Source organism: Anolis sagrei, chromosome 9 (genome assembly GCF_037176765.1).
Source record: "Anolis sagrei isolate rAnoSag1 chromosome 9, rAnoSag1.mat, whole genome shotgun sequence".
Classification (NCBI taxonomy): domain Eukaryota; kingdom Metazoa; phylum Chordata; class Lepidosauria; order Squamata; family Dactyloidae; genus Anolis; species Anolis sagrei.
In genome coordinates, this window is record NC_090029.1 from 21,076,522 (window position 1) to 21,096,700 (window position 20,179).

Genomic DNA, 20,179 nt, shown 5'->3' on the forward strand with positions numbered 1-20,179 from the left:
ATATATGTGTGTGTGTGTATTAGGCCTGGGCAATGTGTGGTTCTAAATGGTTCTAAAGTACTTACAAAACTGGTGGTGAAAATTTCAGAACTCTAACAAAACTCTCAAAATTTCATTATCAATGGCAGTTCCTAATTGATTCTGACATAAAAATTGCAAATAATGAAATAATAAATAAATTTTGACAGTTTTGGTAGAGGTCTGAAATTTTCACCACCAGAACTTTAGTTTTGTAAGTACTTTAGAACCATGGATTGCCCAGGCCTAGTGTGTATGTGTGTGTGTATATATATATATATATATAGAGAGAGAGAGAGAGAGAGAGTCCCTACTTCACGGATTTTCAAATTTTGCAGGTGATCCTGGAACGAAACACCCGCGATAAGTGAGGGAACACTGTATACGTGAAAATTCACTATGTTATGTTGTCATGTTTTTGTATGTGTGTGTGTATATATTTATGTATGTATATATGTATCTCTGTATGTGTGTGTATATATAGAGAGAGAGAGTCCCTACTTCATGGATTTTCAACTTTTCAGGGTGATCCTGGAACGAAAAACCCGCGATAAGTGAGAGAACACTGTATACATGAACATTCACTATGTGACGTTGTCATGTTTTTGTTTGTGCGTGTGTATATATGTATGTGTGTGTGTGTGTGTGTGTGTATGTATGTATATATATATATATATATATATATATATATATATATATAAAATATCTAAATAACAAGGTTTGCAACCATTTCTGTTTCAATTAAAGAATGCTGCTAGATCAGGCATGGGCAAACTTTGGCCCCCCGGGTGTTTTGGACTACAACTCCCACAATTGTGAGAGTTGTAGTCCAAAACACCCGGAGGGCCAAAGTTTGCCCATGCCTGTGTTCGGGCAATAATCTAAAGTTTCTCTTGAATAGAACAACAAGTATCTGTATACTATCCAAAACAGTCTCGATGCCGCTAACACTTTGGGTCAGGGATGGGAACTGTGCAAATTTCTAGATGTTGGACTACAACTTCCAGTAGCGCCAGCCTGCTTCGCCAATGACACAGTAAGCTGGGAGATACGGTCCAGAAAACACCCAGAGAAAAGGATTCAATTCCCATCTCTGTTCTAAAGTACTTACAAAACTAAAGTTCTGGTGGTGAAAATTTCAGAACTCTAACAAAACTCTCAAAATTTCATTGTAAGTGGCAGTTCCTAATTGGTTCTGTCATACAAATCGCCAATAATGAAATAATAATTAAATGTTGAAAGTTTTTTTACAGTTCTGAAATTTTCACCAACTCCCTTAAATGTTGATGAACTCCAAATCCATGCTGAGTGATGGGATTTAGAGTTTAGTGGTATTTAGACAATCGCGGCTTTTCCAGCTCTGCATTAGCCGAGCAAACCGATTTTTGAAACAGCAGCAGCAATGAAACCATCTTCAGCAGCAGGGATTTCCTGCCTGCTTTTTCAAAACATAATTAACCGTAAGGGCAAGAAGGATAGGAAACGGGTGCCAACCATAAGAAGGTTGAGTGGGAATCAAGCTGGGCTCCTGACACAGGGATGGGATGGGTGGGAATCAACCTGGGGGGCCCAGGCCAGCTTCTATGGATGCGACGCGAGTCAGAGCCAAGGGAGGGAAGAGCCAAGGGTCCCAGGCTATTTATAAGAGGCAGCAGGCACGGAAGAGGAGCATTCCTTCACCGTTGGAGAGGTGCAAGGAGACACTCTCATTGGCCGAGATGAACAGCACAGAACCCCGGCGGAGGGGCATCTCGGCCGTGGCCGCGGTGGAGGAGCCCACGGCCGCCCCTTGCACCACCAGCACGATGCTGGCCGAGTCGATGGCCGAAATGAGGTACAACTTAATGGAAGCCGGAATCTGAAAATTGAAAAAGAAAGAGAGAGTTAGGCAACAAAGGAAGGAGAGGTGATGTCTCCTTCCTTTTAAATTGCCTTGAACAGGCAGGATTATTTTAAATATATATACTGTATATACTCGAGTGTAAGCCTAGTTTTTCAGCCCCCTTTTTAGGCTGAAAAAGCTCCCCTCGGCTTATACTTGAGTCCAAGTTATTTATTATTTTACTCTGTTATTACTATTATTTTTATTACACATCTATTATTTTACTCTATTATTGATATTGTTACATTTACATTATTTTACTCTATTATTTTCATTACATTCATTTTACTCTTATTTATTTTTTATTATTATTACTATTACATTTATTATTTTACTCTATTATTGGCATTATTACATTTACATTATTTTACTCTATTATTATTTTATTACATTTATTTTACTCTATTATTACATTTATTATTTTACTTTATTATTATTGTTATTACATTTATTATTTTATTCTATTATTATTTTTACATTTACATTGTTTTACTCTATTATTATTTTATTACATTTATTTTACTCTAATTATTATTATTATTATTACATTTATTATTTTACTTTATTATTATTGTTATTGTCGCAGCTCAGGATAGATTCACCTTGCTCAAGACACCACCACACACCAAGGCTGTAGGTTTTGTAGTTTATTGAAAAAAGGCAAAATCAAAACAGAGAAATAAAGTTGCAAAGTTCAATAGGCAAAAGAGAGTCTTAAATGCAAAGGCAAAGTTCCCAAGATCAAAAGGCAAATAACATGAAGCATAGTCCTTTAGCATTGGTTAAACAAGAGTCCATGGCAGCAAGACAAAGTCTCCAAAATCAGGATCAAAACCAAAGTCCCAAAGAGCCAGAAGCTTTCCCCAAAAGCCAAGGTATTTCCACAGAGGTTAACAAGGTATAAGCAACATTGCACTGACAAAGAATGCCCTTCGACCAGATCATTAAATATGTTCTCCCAACATGAAAGCATTACGTTGACCTCTAGCTTCACGTTTGTTGGTAAGGCGTGCTCTTCTCCGAACTCTTAATTGCAAACAGTCCTGTCTAATCAAATCTCCACTATCTTCAAGGTCGGAGAGCTCATTATCCTGGGCTTGCTGGGCCTAGTCACCCCGGGAACCAAGAGGCCCTGAGCTCTCAGAAGGAGCCTCCACCTGCACCTGTAAAGTTTCACTATCTTTATCTAAAGCCACATTCCTTTCTCTGGGGAACAGAAATGCCCATCTCTTCTTCATCAGAAACAACACTATCTGCCTCAATAACCGGAACATGATCAGAAATCTGCAACCCATCATCCTCCCCGTCCTGAGGAAACTCAGGCTCAGAAAGCTCAGGCTCAGACTGAGCCACAACAGTTATTACATTTATTATTTTACTCTATTATTATTTCATTACATTCATTTTACTCTATTTATTTTTATTATGATTACATTTGCATTATTTTACTCTATTATTATTTTATTACATTCATTTTACTCTATTTTTATTATTATTACATTTATTATTTTACTTTATTGTTATTACATTTATTATTTTACTTTCTTTATTATTATTGGAAGGATACGTAAGCACATTGACCCTGAAAAAGGTTAGAATAATGGTTTAATCAAAGTTGGTCAGTCTTATTTTAAATTAGTTGTATGTAAACATTGAAAAACATTTAACCTACTGTTTCCTTGATTAATGTAATATTATTGGTATCTATATTTATTCTGTATTATCAATCGCTGCTGCATTTCCCACCCTCTCCAGGGAGGGAGAAAGAACTTTTGTCTGCTTGAGGCAAGTGTGAATGTTGCAATTGGCCACCTTGATTAGCATTGAATGGCCTTTCAGCTTCAAAGCCTGGATGCTTTCTGCCTCAGGGAATCCTTTGCTAGGAGGAGTTAGCTGACCCTGATTGGTCTTTCTCCCACCCTGGACATTATTGCACAAATATATAAACCTCACTTGCCTAGTTTCCTACAGACCTCACAACCTCTGAGTATGCCTGCCATAGAAAACTTACAGCAACCCAGTGATTCTGGCCATGAAAGCCTTCAAAAAGGTTTATATATCTGTGGAAGGTGGGAGAAAGAAAGAACTCTTGTCTGTTGGAGGCAAGTGTGAATGTTGCAATTAATCACCATGATTAGCACTGCAAGCCTTGCAGCTTCAAGGCCTGGTTGATTCCTGCCTGTGGGAATTTTTTGTTAGGAGGTGTTAGCTGACTCTGATTGTTTCAGTCTGGAATTCTTCTGTTTCAGATTGTTGTTTTTTATTTACCGCCCTAATTTTAGAGATTTTTTTACACAGGGAAGGCTGGCCTGGCTTCGGAGGCCAGGGAGGCAGTCAGGCACCCTCGAGATGGACCGGGAGTGGCGGACACACAAGCTCTCCAAGTCGCAGGAGGGCAAGCGGAGCCGCCGGAGGGAGTTCCGGCCCGCATACCAGCCTCCCTTTCTGAAGTATGCCAAAATAACATATAAATATTAAAATCAATATAGTGTCCCTACTTTGTGGATTTTCACTTATTGCGGGTGATCCTGGAACATAATACCCGCGACAAGTGAGGGAAGACTGAACTGTATTTCCAAAACCAAGGGGATCAGGGAGAGTCAAAAAGCCATCTTGGCTAGGGAGCAGGAGGAGGAAGAAAACCCACCGTGATCCTCATGACAGCAAAGTCTGGAACAGGCGGGTCGTAGAGGTAGACGTAAGGGTCCAGGCGGCTTTGCACGGGGGGCAAGAGCTTGGAGCTGCCGGGAGCCGGAGTATAGTTCAGCATTTCGCACAAGGTGAGGACGTCAATGAACTTGGGGGTCAGGCCGGCTCGGACAGTGTTGTCAGAACACGCCATGCACTCGATGCAGTCTGTGGAAACAGAAAGAGCCTTGGGAAGAAGGCACGCTATGGGGGGATCCTCTCCTGGGGACAAGAGAGCTGTCTTCTATGGCATGGGTGATGATCAAATATATTATATATATGCGGGACATCCGCAGGGATACCAAGGTGCTTGTCTATAAAGCTATTGTCCTCCCAACCCTGCTCTATGCCTGCGAAACGTGGACTATCTACAGACGTCACATGCAACTCCTGGAACGATTCCATCAGCGCTGCCTCCGGAAAATCCTGCAAATATCTTGGGAAGACAAGCGGACAAACGTCAGCGTGCTGGAAGAAGCAAAGACCACCAGCATTGAAGCAATGGTCCTCTGCCATCAACTCCGCTGGACCAGCCACGTTGTCCGGATGCCTGACCACCATCTCCCAAAGCAGTTGCTCTACTCCGAACTTAAGAACGGAAAACGGAATGTTGGTGGACAGGAAAAGAGATTTAAAGATGGCCTCAAACCCAACCTTAAAAACTCTGGCATAGACACTGAAAACTGGGAAGCCCTGGCCCTTGAGCGCTCCAGCTGGAGGTCAGCTGTGACCAGCAGTGCTGCAGAATGCGAGGAGGCACGAGTGGAGGGTGAAAGAGAGAAACATGTCAGGAGGAAGGCACGTCAAGCCAACCCCGACCGGGACCGCCTTCCACCTGGAAACTGTGGGAGAAGATGAGGGTCAAGAATAGGGCTCCACAGCCACCTACAAACCCACAAAAATAGTCATCAAGGAAGACCATCTTACTCGTCCAACGAGGGATCGCCTAAGTAAGTAAGTAAGTATCTTATTTTATTATTTATTTATTATTATTATTATCTTTATTTATACCCCGCTAACATCTCCCGAAGGACTCGGTGCGGCTTACAAAAGGCCAAGGCCCTCAATAAAACAACAGCACAACAAATACAACAAAAAAACTCATAAAGCAAAACAATAAACATTAAAGCAATAACAATAAGCAATAACATGGTCCGGGGGTCATTTGCAGCCCACAGAGTTCATGCTGGGATTAAGAAGGCCCTGTCTCTCGGTCCCACCAGTCACGCCTGTGAAAGTGGTGGGACCAAGAGCAGGGCCTCCCCAGGAGATCTTAACCTCCATGATGGTTCATAGACAGAGATGCGCTCTGGCAGGTAAGTTTGGAAATGGGGGGGGGGGGGGGGGGAGGAGAGAAAAGTGAGGGAAGGTTGGCCACAGCAACGTGTGGCGGGTACAGCTAGTATAGGAAAGAAAGAACTACTACCTTGCCTCCCTCCTCCTTATGAACTCACCTCCATAGAGGTAGGCGTGAGGTTCATTGGCTCCCAGGAACATGCACTCGCCCGGCTGCAGCTTCACCACGTTCAGGAAATAGATGGCAAAGCAGCCAATGTCTCCGGGATACTGGGAATGGAGCCGGAGGAGCAGCTCCCCACAACTGCCAGAAATGTCTTTCCCTGCAGCCGCTGTGGGTCAGAAGGGGAAAGAGAGCCCGATAAATGGCAGTATACTCTGGAGGCAGTCCGTCATCTCTCCCCAGCTGCTGTGGGCCTTTCCTGCCTGGCAGAATAGGGTCAGACTGGATGGCCTTTGCGATCTTTTCCAAATCTATGAGGTCCAACTCACTCATACCTACAGTCGGATTCTGGGATTACCAAAATTAAACAGAGTCAAATATGTAACCATGCATTGTCGAAGGCTTTCATGACCGGAATCACTGGGTTGTTTTAGGTTTTTTCGGGCTATCTGGCCATGTTCTAGAGGCATTCTCTCCTGACGTTTCGCCTGCATCTATGGCAAGCATCCTCAGAGGTAGTGATGTCTGTTGGAACTAGGAAAATGGGTTTATATATCTGTGGAATGATCAGGGTGGGAGAAAGAACTCTTGTCTGCTGGAGCTAGGTGTGAATGTTTCAACTGACCATCTTGATTAGCATTGGATGGTCTGGCAGTGCCTGGGGGAATCTTTGGTTGAGAGGTGATTAGGTGTCATAGAATCATAGAATCAAAGAGTTGGAAGAGACCTCATGGGCCATCCAATCCAACCTCCTGCCAAGAAGCAGGAATATTGCATTCAAATCACCCCTGACAGATGGCCATCCAGCCTCTGTTTAAAGTGTCCCTGATTGTTTCCTCTCTGTTGTTTTGCTGTTGTAATTTTAGAGTTTTTTTAAAAAATACTGGTAGCCAAATTTTGTTCATTTTCATGGTTTCCTCCTTTCTGTTGAAATTGTCCATGTGATTCTTGTGGATTTCAATGGGTCCTCTGTGTCATCTGACGTGGTGGTTGTGAGAGTGGTCCAGCATTTCTGTGTTCTCGAATAATATGCTGTGTCCAGGTTGGTTCATCAGGTGCTCTGCTATGGCTGACGCACCAAGAAAATCCAACAACTGCTCCATTCAGCAAAGGACAAGAGGGATCCTCTCACTTCGGCAGGAGTCTACCGTATCCCATGCAGCTGTGGACAAGAAGTCTCCAGAGGGACCACCAAACGCAGCCACATTGCCCAACCACGAATCAAGGAACACGAAAGGCACTGCAGACTACTTCAACCAGAGAAGTCAGCCATAGCAGAGCACCTGATGAACCAACCTGGACACAGCATATTATTTGAGAACACAGAAATGCTGGACCACTCTCACAACCACCATGTCAGGCGACACAGAGAAGCCATGGAAATCCACAAGAAGCATGTGGACAATTTCAACAGAAAGGAGGAAACCATGAAAATGAACAAAATCTGGCTACCAGTATTAAAAAAAACTCTAAAATTACAACAGCAAAACAACAGAGAGGAAACAATCTGGAACTTCTAATCACCTCTCAACAAAAGATTGCCCCAGGCACTGCCAGGCCACCAAATGCCAATCAAGGTGGTCAGTTGAAACATTCACACCTAGCTCCAACAGACAAGAGTCCTTTGTCCCACCCTGGTCATTCCACAGATATATAAACCCATTTTCCTAGTTCCAACAGGCCTCACTACCTCTGAGGATGCTTGCCATAGATGCAGGCGAAACGTCAGGAGAGAATGCCTCTAGAACATGGCTATATAGCCCGAAAAAACCTACAACAACCCAAATATGTAACTATTTAAGACCCCAGTCCAACCCCATCATGCACTGCAGGAAAACACAATCAAATCAGTCCCAACAGATGCCCATCTATATTGTTTATAAACCCCCAGAGGAGATGACTCCACCACCTTCCAAGGCTGCAGATTCCACTGTGAAACTGGTCTCATTGGGGATAATGGATCACGACCTGTTAGGATCACTACCCACTGCGGTATAGATCATGGCCTGTGAGGATCACAACCTAATTGGGGTAGCAGAGTTTATTTGGTAATGAATGATCACTTGGCATGTAGATATTTTGTTTCTCAACCTTCCTAATGACATGACCCCTTAATACAGTTCCTCATGTTGTGGGGACCCTCCAACCATAACATTATTTTCGTAGCTACTTCACAACTGTCATTTTGCTCCTGTTATGAATCATAATGTAAATATCTGATATGCAGGATGTATTTCCATTTGTTGGACCAAATTTGGCACAAATATCCAATACAACCAAATTAGAATACTAGTGTGATTGGGGAGGGGGGTTAATTTTGTCATTTGGGAGTTGTAGTTGCTGGGATTTATAGTTCACCTACAATCAAAGACCATTCTGAACTCTACCAATGATGGAATTGAACCAATCTTGGCACACAGGACTCCCATGACCAGCAGAAAATACTGGAAGAGTTTGGTGGGCATTGACCTTGAGTTTGGGAGTTGTAGTTCACCTACATCCAGAGAGCACTGTGGACTCAAACAATGATGGATCTGGACCAAACTTGGCACGGATACTCAATATGCCCAAATGTGATCACTGGTGGAGTTTGGGGGAAATAGACCTTGACATTTGGGAGTTGTAGTTGCTGTGATTTATAGTTCACCTACACTCAAAGAGCATTCTGAACTCCACCAATGATGGAATTGGGCCAAACTTGGCACACAGAACTTTTGTGACCAACAGAATATACTGGAAGGGTTTGGTGGGCATTGACCTTGAGTTTTGGAGTTTTAGTTCTCCTACAAGAGGCTTGAATGGGACCAACTTGGATCCCTCTCTCAGCCTGTGTCCATCAATTAATGGAACTTGTCTGTCATTTGCAAGTACTGTGAGAGGTCATAAACGAGTAAACAATGAGCAGGGGAAGCCTCCGTAAACAAACCTCCGCCAATGGAAGCCCACATTCTTCCTCTCTAGCAGTCGAACTGGTTTCCTGGGGTGGGAGAGCTTCCACAGGGCGAGAACAAAAGACCCAGAGCCTACGGAAAACTACAAATCTGTGCCTACATGCCCAAAGGTGTCGTGAGAAATGTGCTCAGACCTGAAGAGGGTTTTGCCTCCCTAAAGAAGAAAGGGAGAAGTCTTCTCAATTTGGAAATACTTCCCTGATGGCGAAAGTGAAAAGGAGACGGGCCCTGTATGTGTACAAAGTGGCTTACAATCAGAATTGCGCTTTTGGCAACCTTAAAAGGTTGCTGTGAGTTTTGCAGGCTGCATGGCCATGTTCCAGAAGCATTCTCTCCTGACGTTCCTCAGATGCCTGCCATAGATGTGGGCAAAATGGTAATTTTGTCAGTGCCGATTGTTTGTAAGTCCAGGCCAAGGTCTTTAGGCACTGCACCCAGTGTGCCCATCACCACTGGGACCACCTTGACTGGCTTGTTTATTTATTTATTTGTTTGTTTGTTTGTTTATGGCATTTGTACCCTGTCTCTTCTCTACTCAGGACGGCTTACATTAGTAACGGTGCAATAATAATAATAATAATAATCTTTATTTATCTCTATTCCCATGCCGAAAGCACCCGACCTCACGCTGAACTAACCTTCTTGAGAGATGCGCTTCACCAACATGTTGAGCTGGTCCACAAAGACCTTCTTCTCGCTCTTCATCATCCTAGTGAAGCAGACGCGCAAGGCGGCCGCCACGCCCCGGGGGTCATCCCTCACGCTGCGCTCCAGCTGCTCCGCCGCCACGTTCCCAATTAATGTCCGGAATTCAGGAACATCTGCAGGAAAAGCCCCCAAATCAGGCTGGCCGCCTCCTGGAAAGGCCACCCATAAATCTGCAGAATAGCAAGCCAGAATATTTTCCCACTAACCGATGGATATTATTCCAGAGCCGGCTACTCTCGAGAGGAATTGCCTTCGCGTTAAAGCAACTCTCTAGGAATGCCTCCTTTCGTTATGTATTTGAGGAAGAGGAGCAAATCCTTGGCGGCAGAATCCTCCCAGCCGTCCCTCGCTGGATCCGCTTCCGAAGCTACGCCCATTTACACAGAAATCTCACCACTTACTGAGACCTCTCTCACATTCAGGGTTTGGTGACCGGCGCATGGCGCTATTTATGCACTTCCCCACGGAAGAGTCCCATTGCATGCTTACTCTGGAGGAAGCCCACGATTTCCTCTCCCGGCCGGAAACCGCACATGCCCTCAAAGGGGGTGAGGGCAATGGCCATCTCCGGCTTGTGGTTGGCATCGGGGTAATGCTCCGGAGACTGAGCGTGCAGCTTCTCGGCCAGTTCCTGGGAGGGAGGGAAGAAGGAAGGAAGGAGAGAAGGAGGGGGACCAAAGCTGAGACCTGCAACACAGGGTATCAAGGCTGCTTACACCGCTTAACCCGAGACAGACTCCAAATAAGACCCAAAATACATAGGGAGTGGATAGACTCCAAATAGGCCCCAAAGACCATGTTGTTTGTTGTTGTTTATTCGTTCAGTCGCTTCTTTGTGACCTCATGGACCAGCCCACGCCAGAGCTCCCAATAATAATAATAATAATAATAATCATCATCATCATCATCTTTATTTATACCCCGCCACCATCTCCCCAAGGGGACTTGGGGTGGCTTACATGAGGCCAAGCCCAACAATTACAATAAACCAAATATACAACATTAATCTATATAAATAAAAATGTAATGTTGGTTTGTGGGATTAACAGAACTCAAAGACCACTGGGCGAATTGACACCAAATTTGGACACAAGACACCTATCAGGACATCGAGTTACCATCACTCATAAACACACTGATAAACACAGCAAAAGAGACTTAAAAAGGCAAAAAACAAAAAAAATTACAACGCACGCGCGAAACCACTTATATATACACAAACATATATACACACATATATGCATATACACACACAAAACGCATACACAAAAAGAAGAAGGGAAGGAGAGAAGGTAGGAAAGAAAAGCATAGAGAATGAAGGAAGGAGAGAGAGAATAAGGGAAAAAAGGAGGGAAAAATGAAAGAAAGATAGAGAAGGAAGGAAGGAGGGAGGGAGAGAAAGAGAGAGAGAAGAAGGGAAAGAAGGAGGGAAGGAGAGAAGGAAGGAAAAAAGAAGGGTAGAGAAGGAAGGAGGAAGAGAAGGAGGGAGAGAAAGAGGGAAAGGGAAGGAAGGAAAGAAAAGGGGAGAGAAGGAAGGAAGGAGGGAAGGAGATAAAGAAGAAAAGAAAGAAGGGTAGAGAAGGAAGGAAGGAAGGAGAGAAGGAGGGAGAGAAAGAGGGAAAGAAGGGGGGAAGGAAAGAAAGAAGGGTAGAGAAGGAAGGAGAAGAGGGAGAGAATGAAATAAAAAAGTGAAAGAGGGAAGGAAGGAAGGAGAGAAGGAATGAAAGAAAGAGGGAAGGAAGGAAAGAGACAAGGAAGGGTGGAACCAAAGACAAAGGAAACGAGAAAAGAAACAGGTAGAGAAGGAAGAAAGAAGAGGGGGGGAAGAGGGAAGGAAGGAAAGAGGGAGGGAGGGAAGAGAAAAAAAGGAGAGAAAGAGGGAGGGAAGGTTGGCCACAGCAATGCGTGGCGGGTACAGCTAGTAATAATAATAATAACAACAACAACAACAACAACAACAACAACAACAACAATCTTTATTTATACCCCGCCACCATCTCCCCAAGGGGACTCGGGGCGGCTTACATGAGGCCAAGCCCAACAATTACAATAAACCAAATATACAACATATAATAATAATCATCATCATCTTTATTTATACCCCACTACCATCTCCCCAAGCGGACTCGGGGCGGCTTACATGAGGCCAAGCCCAACAATTACAATAAACCAAATATACAACATAAAATAATAATAATAATAATAATAATAATAATAATAATAATAATCTTTATTTATACCCACCACCACCTCTCCAAGGGGACTCGGGGCAGCTTACATGAGGCTAAGCCCAAGCAAAAAATTACAGTAAAATAAAACCCAAAGACACAAATGACAACACAGTGAAATACATAAAACATATGAATACAATAAGCAATATAAAAATACAATATCCACAATGACAATGAGTGGGCCGCATGTGCAAGATAAAAGGCTAAAACTCAGGGTGAGATAAAAGAGGAGCAGATTATTTGTGAGGGAGAGCTCATAAAGAAATGGGGTTGTAAAAAACAGGCCTTTTTGATTTGTTTTTTACCTTTCTTTAAGAATACAGAGACGGCAAAGACTTTATGGAGATAGGGAATTCCGTGATTCAAGCCTCGCGCACTCAAAACCTGTCAAATCTTACCCGGAGTATTTTGACCCCACGAAGAGCTGCTTACCTTGGTGGGATGGGCTTGGATGGACAAAGCCGTGTTGACCGACAGCACTTTGAACAAGAAGGGCAGCTGGCCCTGGAAAGAATCCTTCACCTTGGAGCCCAGGCAGCCCGGGTTGACCGCAATCCACTGGCCCAAGGTCTTCTGCGGGATGCGGTTGTCGCAGATCACGGCGTCGCCTTTGGGGTGAGTGCCCATCCAAAGCTGGGAGGGAAGGAGGCAAAAGCACAAGCCTTGTAGTCGTTTGGGGGGGGGGGGGCACTCCCCATCAGGCCGGGGCCAGAACTGGCACGGCATTGTAGGTCCAAACACAGTTGAGGATCTTCCAAGGTTTTGGAGAAACCAAGGATGGGCACACTTCAGCCCTCCAGGCATTTGGGACTTCAACTCCCACAATTCCTAACAGACACTTGGCAAACAGACCCAAAATGGCCAACTGTGAAGACTGGCAGGGTTTGGGGGTGATTGTTGACCTTGGAACCAGGGAGTTGCACTCAACCCAGATTCAGAGAGCACCGAACCCAGCCCACCACAGATCTGGACCAAACTTCAGTCACATTACCTAATACCCCAAAACAAACAATGCCTTCTTCTAAGAACCCGGGCACTCTCCCAAGCTAGTCGACAGAAATAAAAATGTAATATTAGTTTGTAGGATTAACATAACTATAAAAACCACTGGACGGATTGAGACCAAATTTGGACACAAGACACCTGTCAGGCCAACGAGTGACCATCGCTCATGAAAACACTGAAAAACACAGCAAAAGGGACTTAAAAAGCCAAAAAAGCATAAAGACGCTACAGTGCATGAGCAAAAATGACTTCCCTGGCAAACAGAACACACAATAGCATATCCACACTCTCTTCCGGACTTCAGCTCCAAGCATCCCCTAGACCAGGCACTTTAGGGGGGGAGGAGGATCCAAACACGCTGCTTCCAAGCTGCAAGCTTTCTTCTCCTTGGATTTCTTTGAGAGCATCCCAATCCCAACATATTTCCAATTTCCTATTTCTGGACTGCAACTCCCAGCAACCCTCCTGATAGATAAGATAGGTAGGTAGATTGATCAGGAGAACTGCTGGGAGTTGCAGTCCAAGAATAGAGAAGGAAGAAAGGAGAGAAAGAGGAAGGGAAAGAAAAGGGGAGAAGGAAGGGAAAAGGAAGAGAAGGAAGGAGAAGGAGAGAAAGAGGGAGGGAAAGAAAGGGAAGAAGGAAGGGTAGAGAAGGAAGGAGAGAAAGAGGGAGGGAAAGAAAAGGGAGGGAGGAAGGGAAGAAGGAAGGAGAGAAAGAGGGACGGAAAGAAAAGGTGGAAAAGAAGAAGGAAGGAGAGAGAGGCAGAAAGGAAGAGAGAAAAAAGGAAGAGAGAAAGAGGAAGGGAAAGAAAAGGGGGAAGGGAAATGAAGAAGGAAGGAAGGAAGGAAGGAAGGAAGGAAGGAGAGAAAGAAAGAGAGAAAGAGGGAGGGAGAGAGGGAAAGAAAAGGGGGAGGGAAGGAGGAAGGAAGGAAAGAGGGAAGGAAGGAAGGAAGGAAGGAGAGAAAGAAAGGAAGAGAAAAAGAGGGAGGGAAAGAAAAGGGGAAAGGGAAGAAGGAAGGAAGGAAGGAAGGAAGGAAGGAAGGAAGGAAGGAAGGAAGGAAAGAGGGAGGGATGAAGGGAGGGAGACAAAGGAAGAGAAAAAGAGGGAGGGAAAGAAAAGGGAAGGGAAGAAGGAAGGAAGGAGAGAGAGAAAGAAAGAAAGGAAAGAGGGAGGAAGGGAAGGAGAGAAAGAAAGGAAGAGAGAAAGAGGGAGGGAAAGAAAAGGGGAAAGGGAAGAAGGAAGGAAGGAAAGAGGGAGGGATGAAGGGAGACAAAGGAAGAGAGAAAGAGGGAGGGAAAGAAAAGGGAAGGGAAGGGAAGGGAAGAAGGAAGGAAGGAAGGAAGGAAGGAAGGAAGGAAGGAAGGAAGGAGAGAAAGAGGGAGGGAAGATTGGCCACAGCATCGTTGTGGTACTGCTAGTAACTAATAACATAACTAATTCCCACTTGCTGTCCTTTCAGCCTCATAGGCTCAATACAAGGACCAAGTCTGAAGACAGGCACGGGCAAACTGCATTCCTCCAGGTGTTTTGGACTTCAACTCCCACAATTCCTAACAGCCCACCAGTCTTAATAGCAATACAAAGGAAACTGGTGAAGGGTCCCATGCTTACCTCTGCGTAGGGCTTCTCTGCTTCGATTTGCGCAGTGGGGTCGCTGCTGGCCAAGAGTTTGGCGACTTCGCTGTCCCGGCCGGCCTTGCCCCAGGCGTAGTTCTGCACCGCGCACGAGAGCGGGAATACTGGGCAAGGGAGGCACACACAGAAAGAAGGGTTGCTAATGGATTCAAATGGGAGGAAAAGAGATCCCACCTAAACCTTAGGAAGAACACTGGGATATGCTGCCTGGGAGACCCCTGGAGGCCTTGAAACAGAAGTGGGGTTGGCCATCTGTCGGGAGGGCTTGGATGGTGTCTTGGACCGGATGGCCATTGTGGTCTCTTCCTACCCTATGGCTCTAGGGTCGAGCGCTGCCTTCTCTAGAACCAAACCATCTTTTAGCAGCCATGACGAATGGCCCACCATCCCACTTCCTCGGCTACTTTTAAAGTGTCCTGGCTTCTCTCCCTGCCTCCCTTCCTCGTCCTCGGCTGACTTCCATTGCTGCAAACTGAGTCCAAAGCTTTCAAGGAGCTCCATTAGGGCCCCTTCTACACTGCTCTATATTTCAGGATGGGATTCCAGGTTATCTGCTTTGAACTGGATTATTTGGGGGCCCCTCTACACAGCTGTATAAAAAACCCACATTATCTGCTTTGAACTGGGATATATGGCAGTGCGGACTCAGATAGCCCAGTTCAAAGCAGATATTGGGGGATTTCCTGGGGGCCCTTCCACACAGACCTATATGCCAGAGTATCAAGGCAGGAAATCCCACATTATCCGAGTGTGGACTCAGATATCCCAGTTCAAAGCAGATATTGGGGGATTTCCTGCCTTGATAGGGCTGCGTGGGAGGGCCCTGCCTTGATACCCTGTGTTTTATGGCTGTGTGGAAGGGCCCCGAGTCTCCACTGCCAGATAATCTGGGATAAAAAGATAATCTGGGAGCAGATCCTGGGAGATAGAGCCAGTAGGGAAGGGGCCTAAGGCTGGATCTACACGGACATAAAATCCAGTTTCTGAATCCAGATGATTTAGCTTTGAACTGGGTTATATAATAATAATAATAATAATAATAATCCTTTATTTATACCCCGCTAACATCTCCCGAAGGACTCGGTGCGGCTTACAAGAGGCTGAGTCCCAACACATCAATAAAACAACAGCATAACAAATACAACAATAAATAAACTCATAAAACAAGCAATAAACATTAAAACAATAGCAATAAATATTAGACAATAACACCACGACACATTTAAAAATAAGGCCGGGATAAATGTAATGATTAAAATTTTAAAATGAAGAACATGACAGGTGAGATGGATAGGTTTTTGGAGATAGGTGCGGTGTGCAGACAATCTTAATCTCGAGTAAAGTGCAATTGGGATATAATGCTAGGAGTTTCCTATTCTGGGAAGGCACACTGGGACAACCACGTCTTCAAGCTCTTCCTAAAGACTACCAATGTTGGGGCTTGTCTGATATCTTTGGGGAGAGAGTTCCAGAGTCAGGGGGCCACCACAGAGAAGGCCCTGTCCCTTGTCCCCACCAATCGTGCTTGCGATGCAGGTGGGATCATGAGCAGGGCCTCTCCAGATGATCGGAGAGATCATGTGGGTTCATATAGGGAGATGTGGTCACGCAGGTAGGCGGGTCCCAAACCGTTTAGGGCTTTGTAGGTGAGCACCTGCACCTTGAATTGGGTCCAGAAAACGAATGGCAGCCAATGGAGCTCCTTAAACAGGAGGGTTGACCTCTCTCTGTAAGGAGTACCAGTTAACAACCTGGCCGCCGCCCGTTGGACCAGTTGGAATTTCCGGGCTGTTTTCAAGGGCAGCCCCACGTAGAGCGCATTACAGTAGTCCAATCTGGAGGTGACTAAGGCATGGACCACCCTAGCCAGATCCACCTTCACGAGGTACGGTTGGCGCACGAATCTCAATTGTGCAAAAGCCCTCCCGGCCACCGCCGACGCCTGAGCTTCAAGCGTAAGTTATGAGTCCAAGAGGACACCCAAACTGCGGACCTGTGGCTTCAGGGGGAGTGCAACCCCGTCCAACACAGGTTGCCACCCTATACCCCCATCCGGTTTACGATCGACCAGAAGGACCTCTGTCTTGTCAGGATTAATCTTCAGCTTGTTCATCCTCATCCACACTGCTATAAAATCCAGTTCAAAGCAGATACTCAGGAACTGGATAGTATGGCAGTGTAGATGGGGCCAAACTCAGCAGAGTGGAGACAAGGAGAGTAATTATTTGCCTGCTGATTGAGATAAAAGTGGGATATAAATCAGTACAACAACAACAACGATAACAACAAACAACAAGTGGAGGGCCCACTATGCTTGGAGTCGCACCCATAGAGATAAAAGCGGGATATAAATCAGTACGACAACAACAACAATAACAACAAACAACAAGTGGAGGGCCCGCTATGCTTGGAGTCACACTCATAGAGATAAAAGCGGGATATAAATCAGTACAACAACAACAACAACAAACAACAAGTGGAGGGCCCGCTATGCTTGGAGTCACACTCATAGAGATAAAAGCGGGATATAAATCAGTACAACAACAACAACAACAAACAACAAGTGGAGGGCCCGCTATGCTTGGAGTCACACTCATAGAGATAAAAGCGGGATATAAATCAGTACAACAACAACAACAACAAACAACAAGTGGAGGGCCCGCTATGCTTGGAGTCACACTCATAGAGATAAAAGCGGGATATAAATCAGTACAACAACAACAACAACAAACAACAAGTGGAGGGCCCGCTATGCTTGGAGTCACACTCATAGAGATAAAAGCGGATATTAATCAGTATAACAACAACAACAACAAACAAACAAACAAGTGGAGGGCCCGCTATGCTTGGAGTCACACTCATAGAGAGGCTCAAAAAGTGACATTTCCCAGCTGTTTGGATCCAGCACTCCGCAGGGATTTAGGAGCGTGATTCCCATCATCCCCGCACCATCCCGGGGTTAGGGACTACAGTTCCCATAATCCCAATTCTCCCATCAGTTCACTTTAGCCCTGAAAGGATCCCTTCAACTGACTTAGACTTTAGTCCATTCAACAGACTTAGGGCCCTTCCACGCAGCCATTTGACCCAGAATATATTCAATGCAGGCAATCCACATTATCTGATTTGATCTGGATTACACTGCCATATAACCCACTTCAAAGTGGATATTGCGGGGTTCCATTCAGCTGTGTGGATGGGGTCTAAGGTTGGAGTTACACTGCCATATAATCTAGATTATCAACGCAGGTAATCCACATTGTTTGATTTGATCTGGATTATTTGAGTCCACACTGCCGTATAACCCACTTCAAAGCGGATATTGTGGGGTTTAATTCAGCGGTGTGGAAGGGGCCTAAGGCTGGAGTTACACTTATCAACACAGGTAATCCACATTGTTTGATTTGATCTGGATTATTTGAGTCTACACTGCCATATAACCCACTTCAAAGCGGATCATTTGGATTATTATGGCAGTGTAGAAAGGGCTTTAGGATGGATCTACACTGCCATATAATCCAGATTATCAAAGTAGACAATCCCGATTATCTGCTCTGAACTGGTTAATGTGACGCCGCTTCTACATTACTGTATAAAATCCAGATTATCTGCTTTGAACTGGGTGATCTTGACAGTGTAGACTCATATAATGCAGTTCAAAGCAGATTGTGGGTTATCTGTGTTGATATTACACACACAGCTGTATATAATATCCACATTAAACTGGATTACATGGCAGTGTAGACTCATATAATGCAGTTCAAAGCAGATTGTGGGTTATCTGTGTTGATATTATACACACCGCTGTATATAATATCCACATTGAACAGGATTATATGACAGTGTGGACTCAGATAATCTAGTTCAAAGCAGACATTCTGGATTATCTGCCTTGATATTCTTCTACCTTGATATGGCTGCGTGGAAACGCCTTGTATCCCAGGATCCGATCCCAGGTTTTCTGTTTATCCCAGATTATTTGGCAGTGTGGACTCATATAATCCACTTTAAACTTGGGATCACACCCTGAGATACAAGGCCTGTCTGGGCCTTAAAATAACCCAGTTCAAATCAGACAAAGTGGATTTTCTGCTTTGATAACCTGGGTTATCTGGCCTGAGTCTACACTGCCCAATAATCCAGTTCAAAGCATATATTGAGGATTATCTGCCTTGATATATTCAGGGTTATATGGCTGTGTGGAAGCGCCTTTTGTATCCCAAGATACGATCCCAGGTTTTGTTTATCCCAGATTATCTGGCAGTGTGGACTCATATAATCCGGTTTAAAGCAGAAAACCTGGAATACAAGGCCTGTCTGGAAGGGCCTTAAAATAATCCAGTTCAAATCACAAAATGTGGATTTTCCGCTTTGATAACCTGGGTTATCTGGCAGTGTAGGAGGGGCCTGAGTCCACACTGCCCAATAATCCAGTTCAAAGCATATATTGCGGATTATCTGCCTTGATATATTCAGGGTTATATGGCTGTGTGGAAGGATACGATCCCAGGTTTTGTTTATCCCAGATTATCTGGTAGTGTGGACTCATATAATCCGGTTTAAAGCAGAAAACCTGGAATACAAGGCCTGTCTGGAAGGGCCTTAAAATAATCCAGTTCAAATCACAAAATGTGGGTTTTCCGCTTTGATAACCTGGATTATCTGGCAGTGTAGGAGGGGCCTGAGTCCACACTGCCCAATAATCCAGTTCAAAGGGGATAACCTGGATTTTATTTGGCAATGTAGAAGGGGGCAGAGAGAAAGGGTTGAGAAGCAATGGGAGGTGACCATTGCGGAGTAAAGGGGGCGTCTACACGGAAGAGTTAGGGCAGTTTGACCCCGCGTGGGCGGCCATTGCTTGGCTCCCCCGCCCTGGGGACCACTCACTCACTCACTCACCTTTGAGCTCGGCCATCCTCCTCCTCCTCCTCCTCGCAGCGTCTCTTTCAGCCTCGTTATTTCCCAGCCGGCAAAAGGCTTGTCTCAGCCACGCCCCCTTTCCTCAAAGCACGCCGGGAAGTGTAGTCCTTGAATCCGGGTTCTCTCTCTCTCTCTCTCTCCTAGGAATCCGGATTGCGGGGGGAGGAGGCAAACAAAGTGGGCGTGGAAAAGACTGAAACCACCCCTACAGTGTAGATGCATCCACCCTATATGTGTGTGTGTGTGTATGTATTATATGTGTGTGTATATATGTGTGTTAATGGTGGATGGTAGTTAGAGCGGTATGAAACTGTGTTAAGTCTACAGTGTAGATGCATCCACCATGTGTATATGTGTGTGTGTGTGTGTGTGTGTGTATATATATATATATATATATATATATATATATATATATATTGTGTGTGTGTATATATAGTGGATGGCAGTTAGAGAGGCATGAAACTGTGTTAAGTCTACAGTGTAGTTGCATCCACCATATATGTGTGTGTGTATATATATTATGTGTGTGTGTTTATGGTGGATGGCAGTTAGAGCGGTATGAAACTGTGTTAAGTCTACAGTGTAGTTGCATCTACCATATATATGTGTGTGTGTATGTATGTATTATATGTATGTGTTTATGGTGGATGGCAGTTAGAACGATATGAAACTGCGTTAAG

The 20,179-nt window shown here is 44.7% G+C and overlaps 1 protein-coding gene across 1 annotated transcript; it reads right to left on the minus strand.

Moving 5' to 3' along the window:
* Positions 1 to 713: 713 nt before the first annotated feature.
* MPI (mannose phosphate isomerase) lies at positions 714 to 19,633 on the minus strand. Its single transcript, XM_060755537.2, has 8 exons — positions 19,479 to 19,633; positions 14,556 to 14,683; positions 12,370 to 12,570; positions 10,196 to 10,337; positions 9,637 to 9,819; positions 6,043 to 6,216; positions 4,548 to 4,756; positions 714 to 1,876 (listed from the first exon to the last, which is right to left on the minus strand). The coding sequence occupies exons 1-8, from the start codon at positions 19,492 to 19,494 to the stop codon at positions 1,658 to 1,660; spliced, it is 1,272 nt and encodes a 423-aa protein (XP_060611520.2). The 5' UTR covers positions 19,495 to 19,633; the 3' UTR covers positions 714 to 1,657.
* Positions 19,634 to 20,179: the final 546 nt, after the last annotated feature.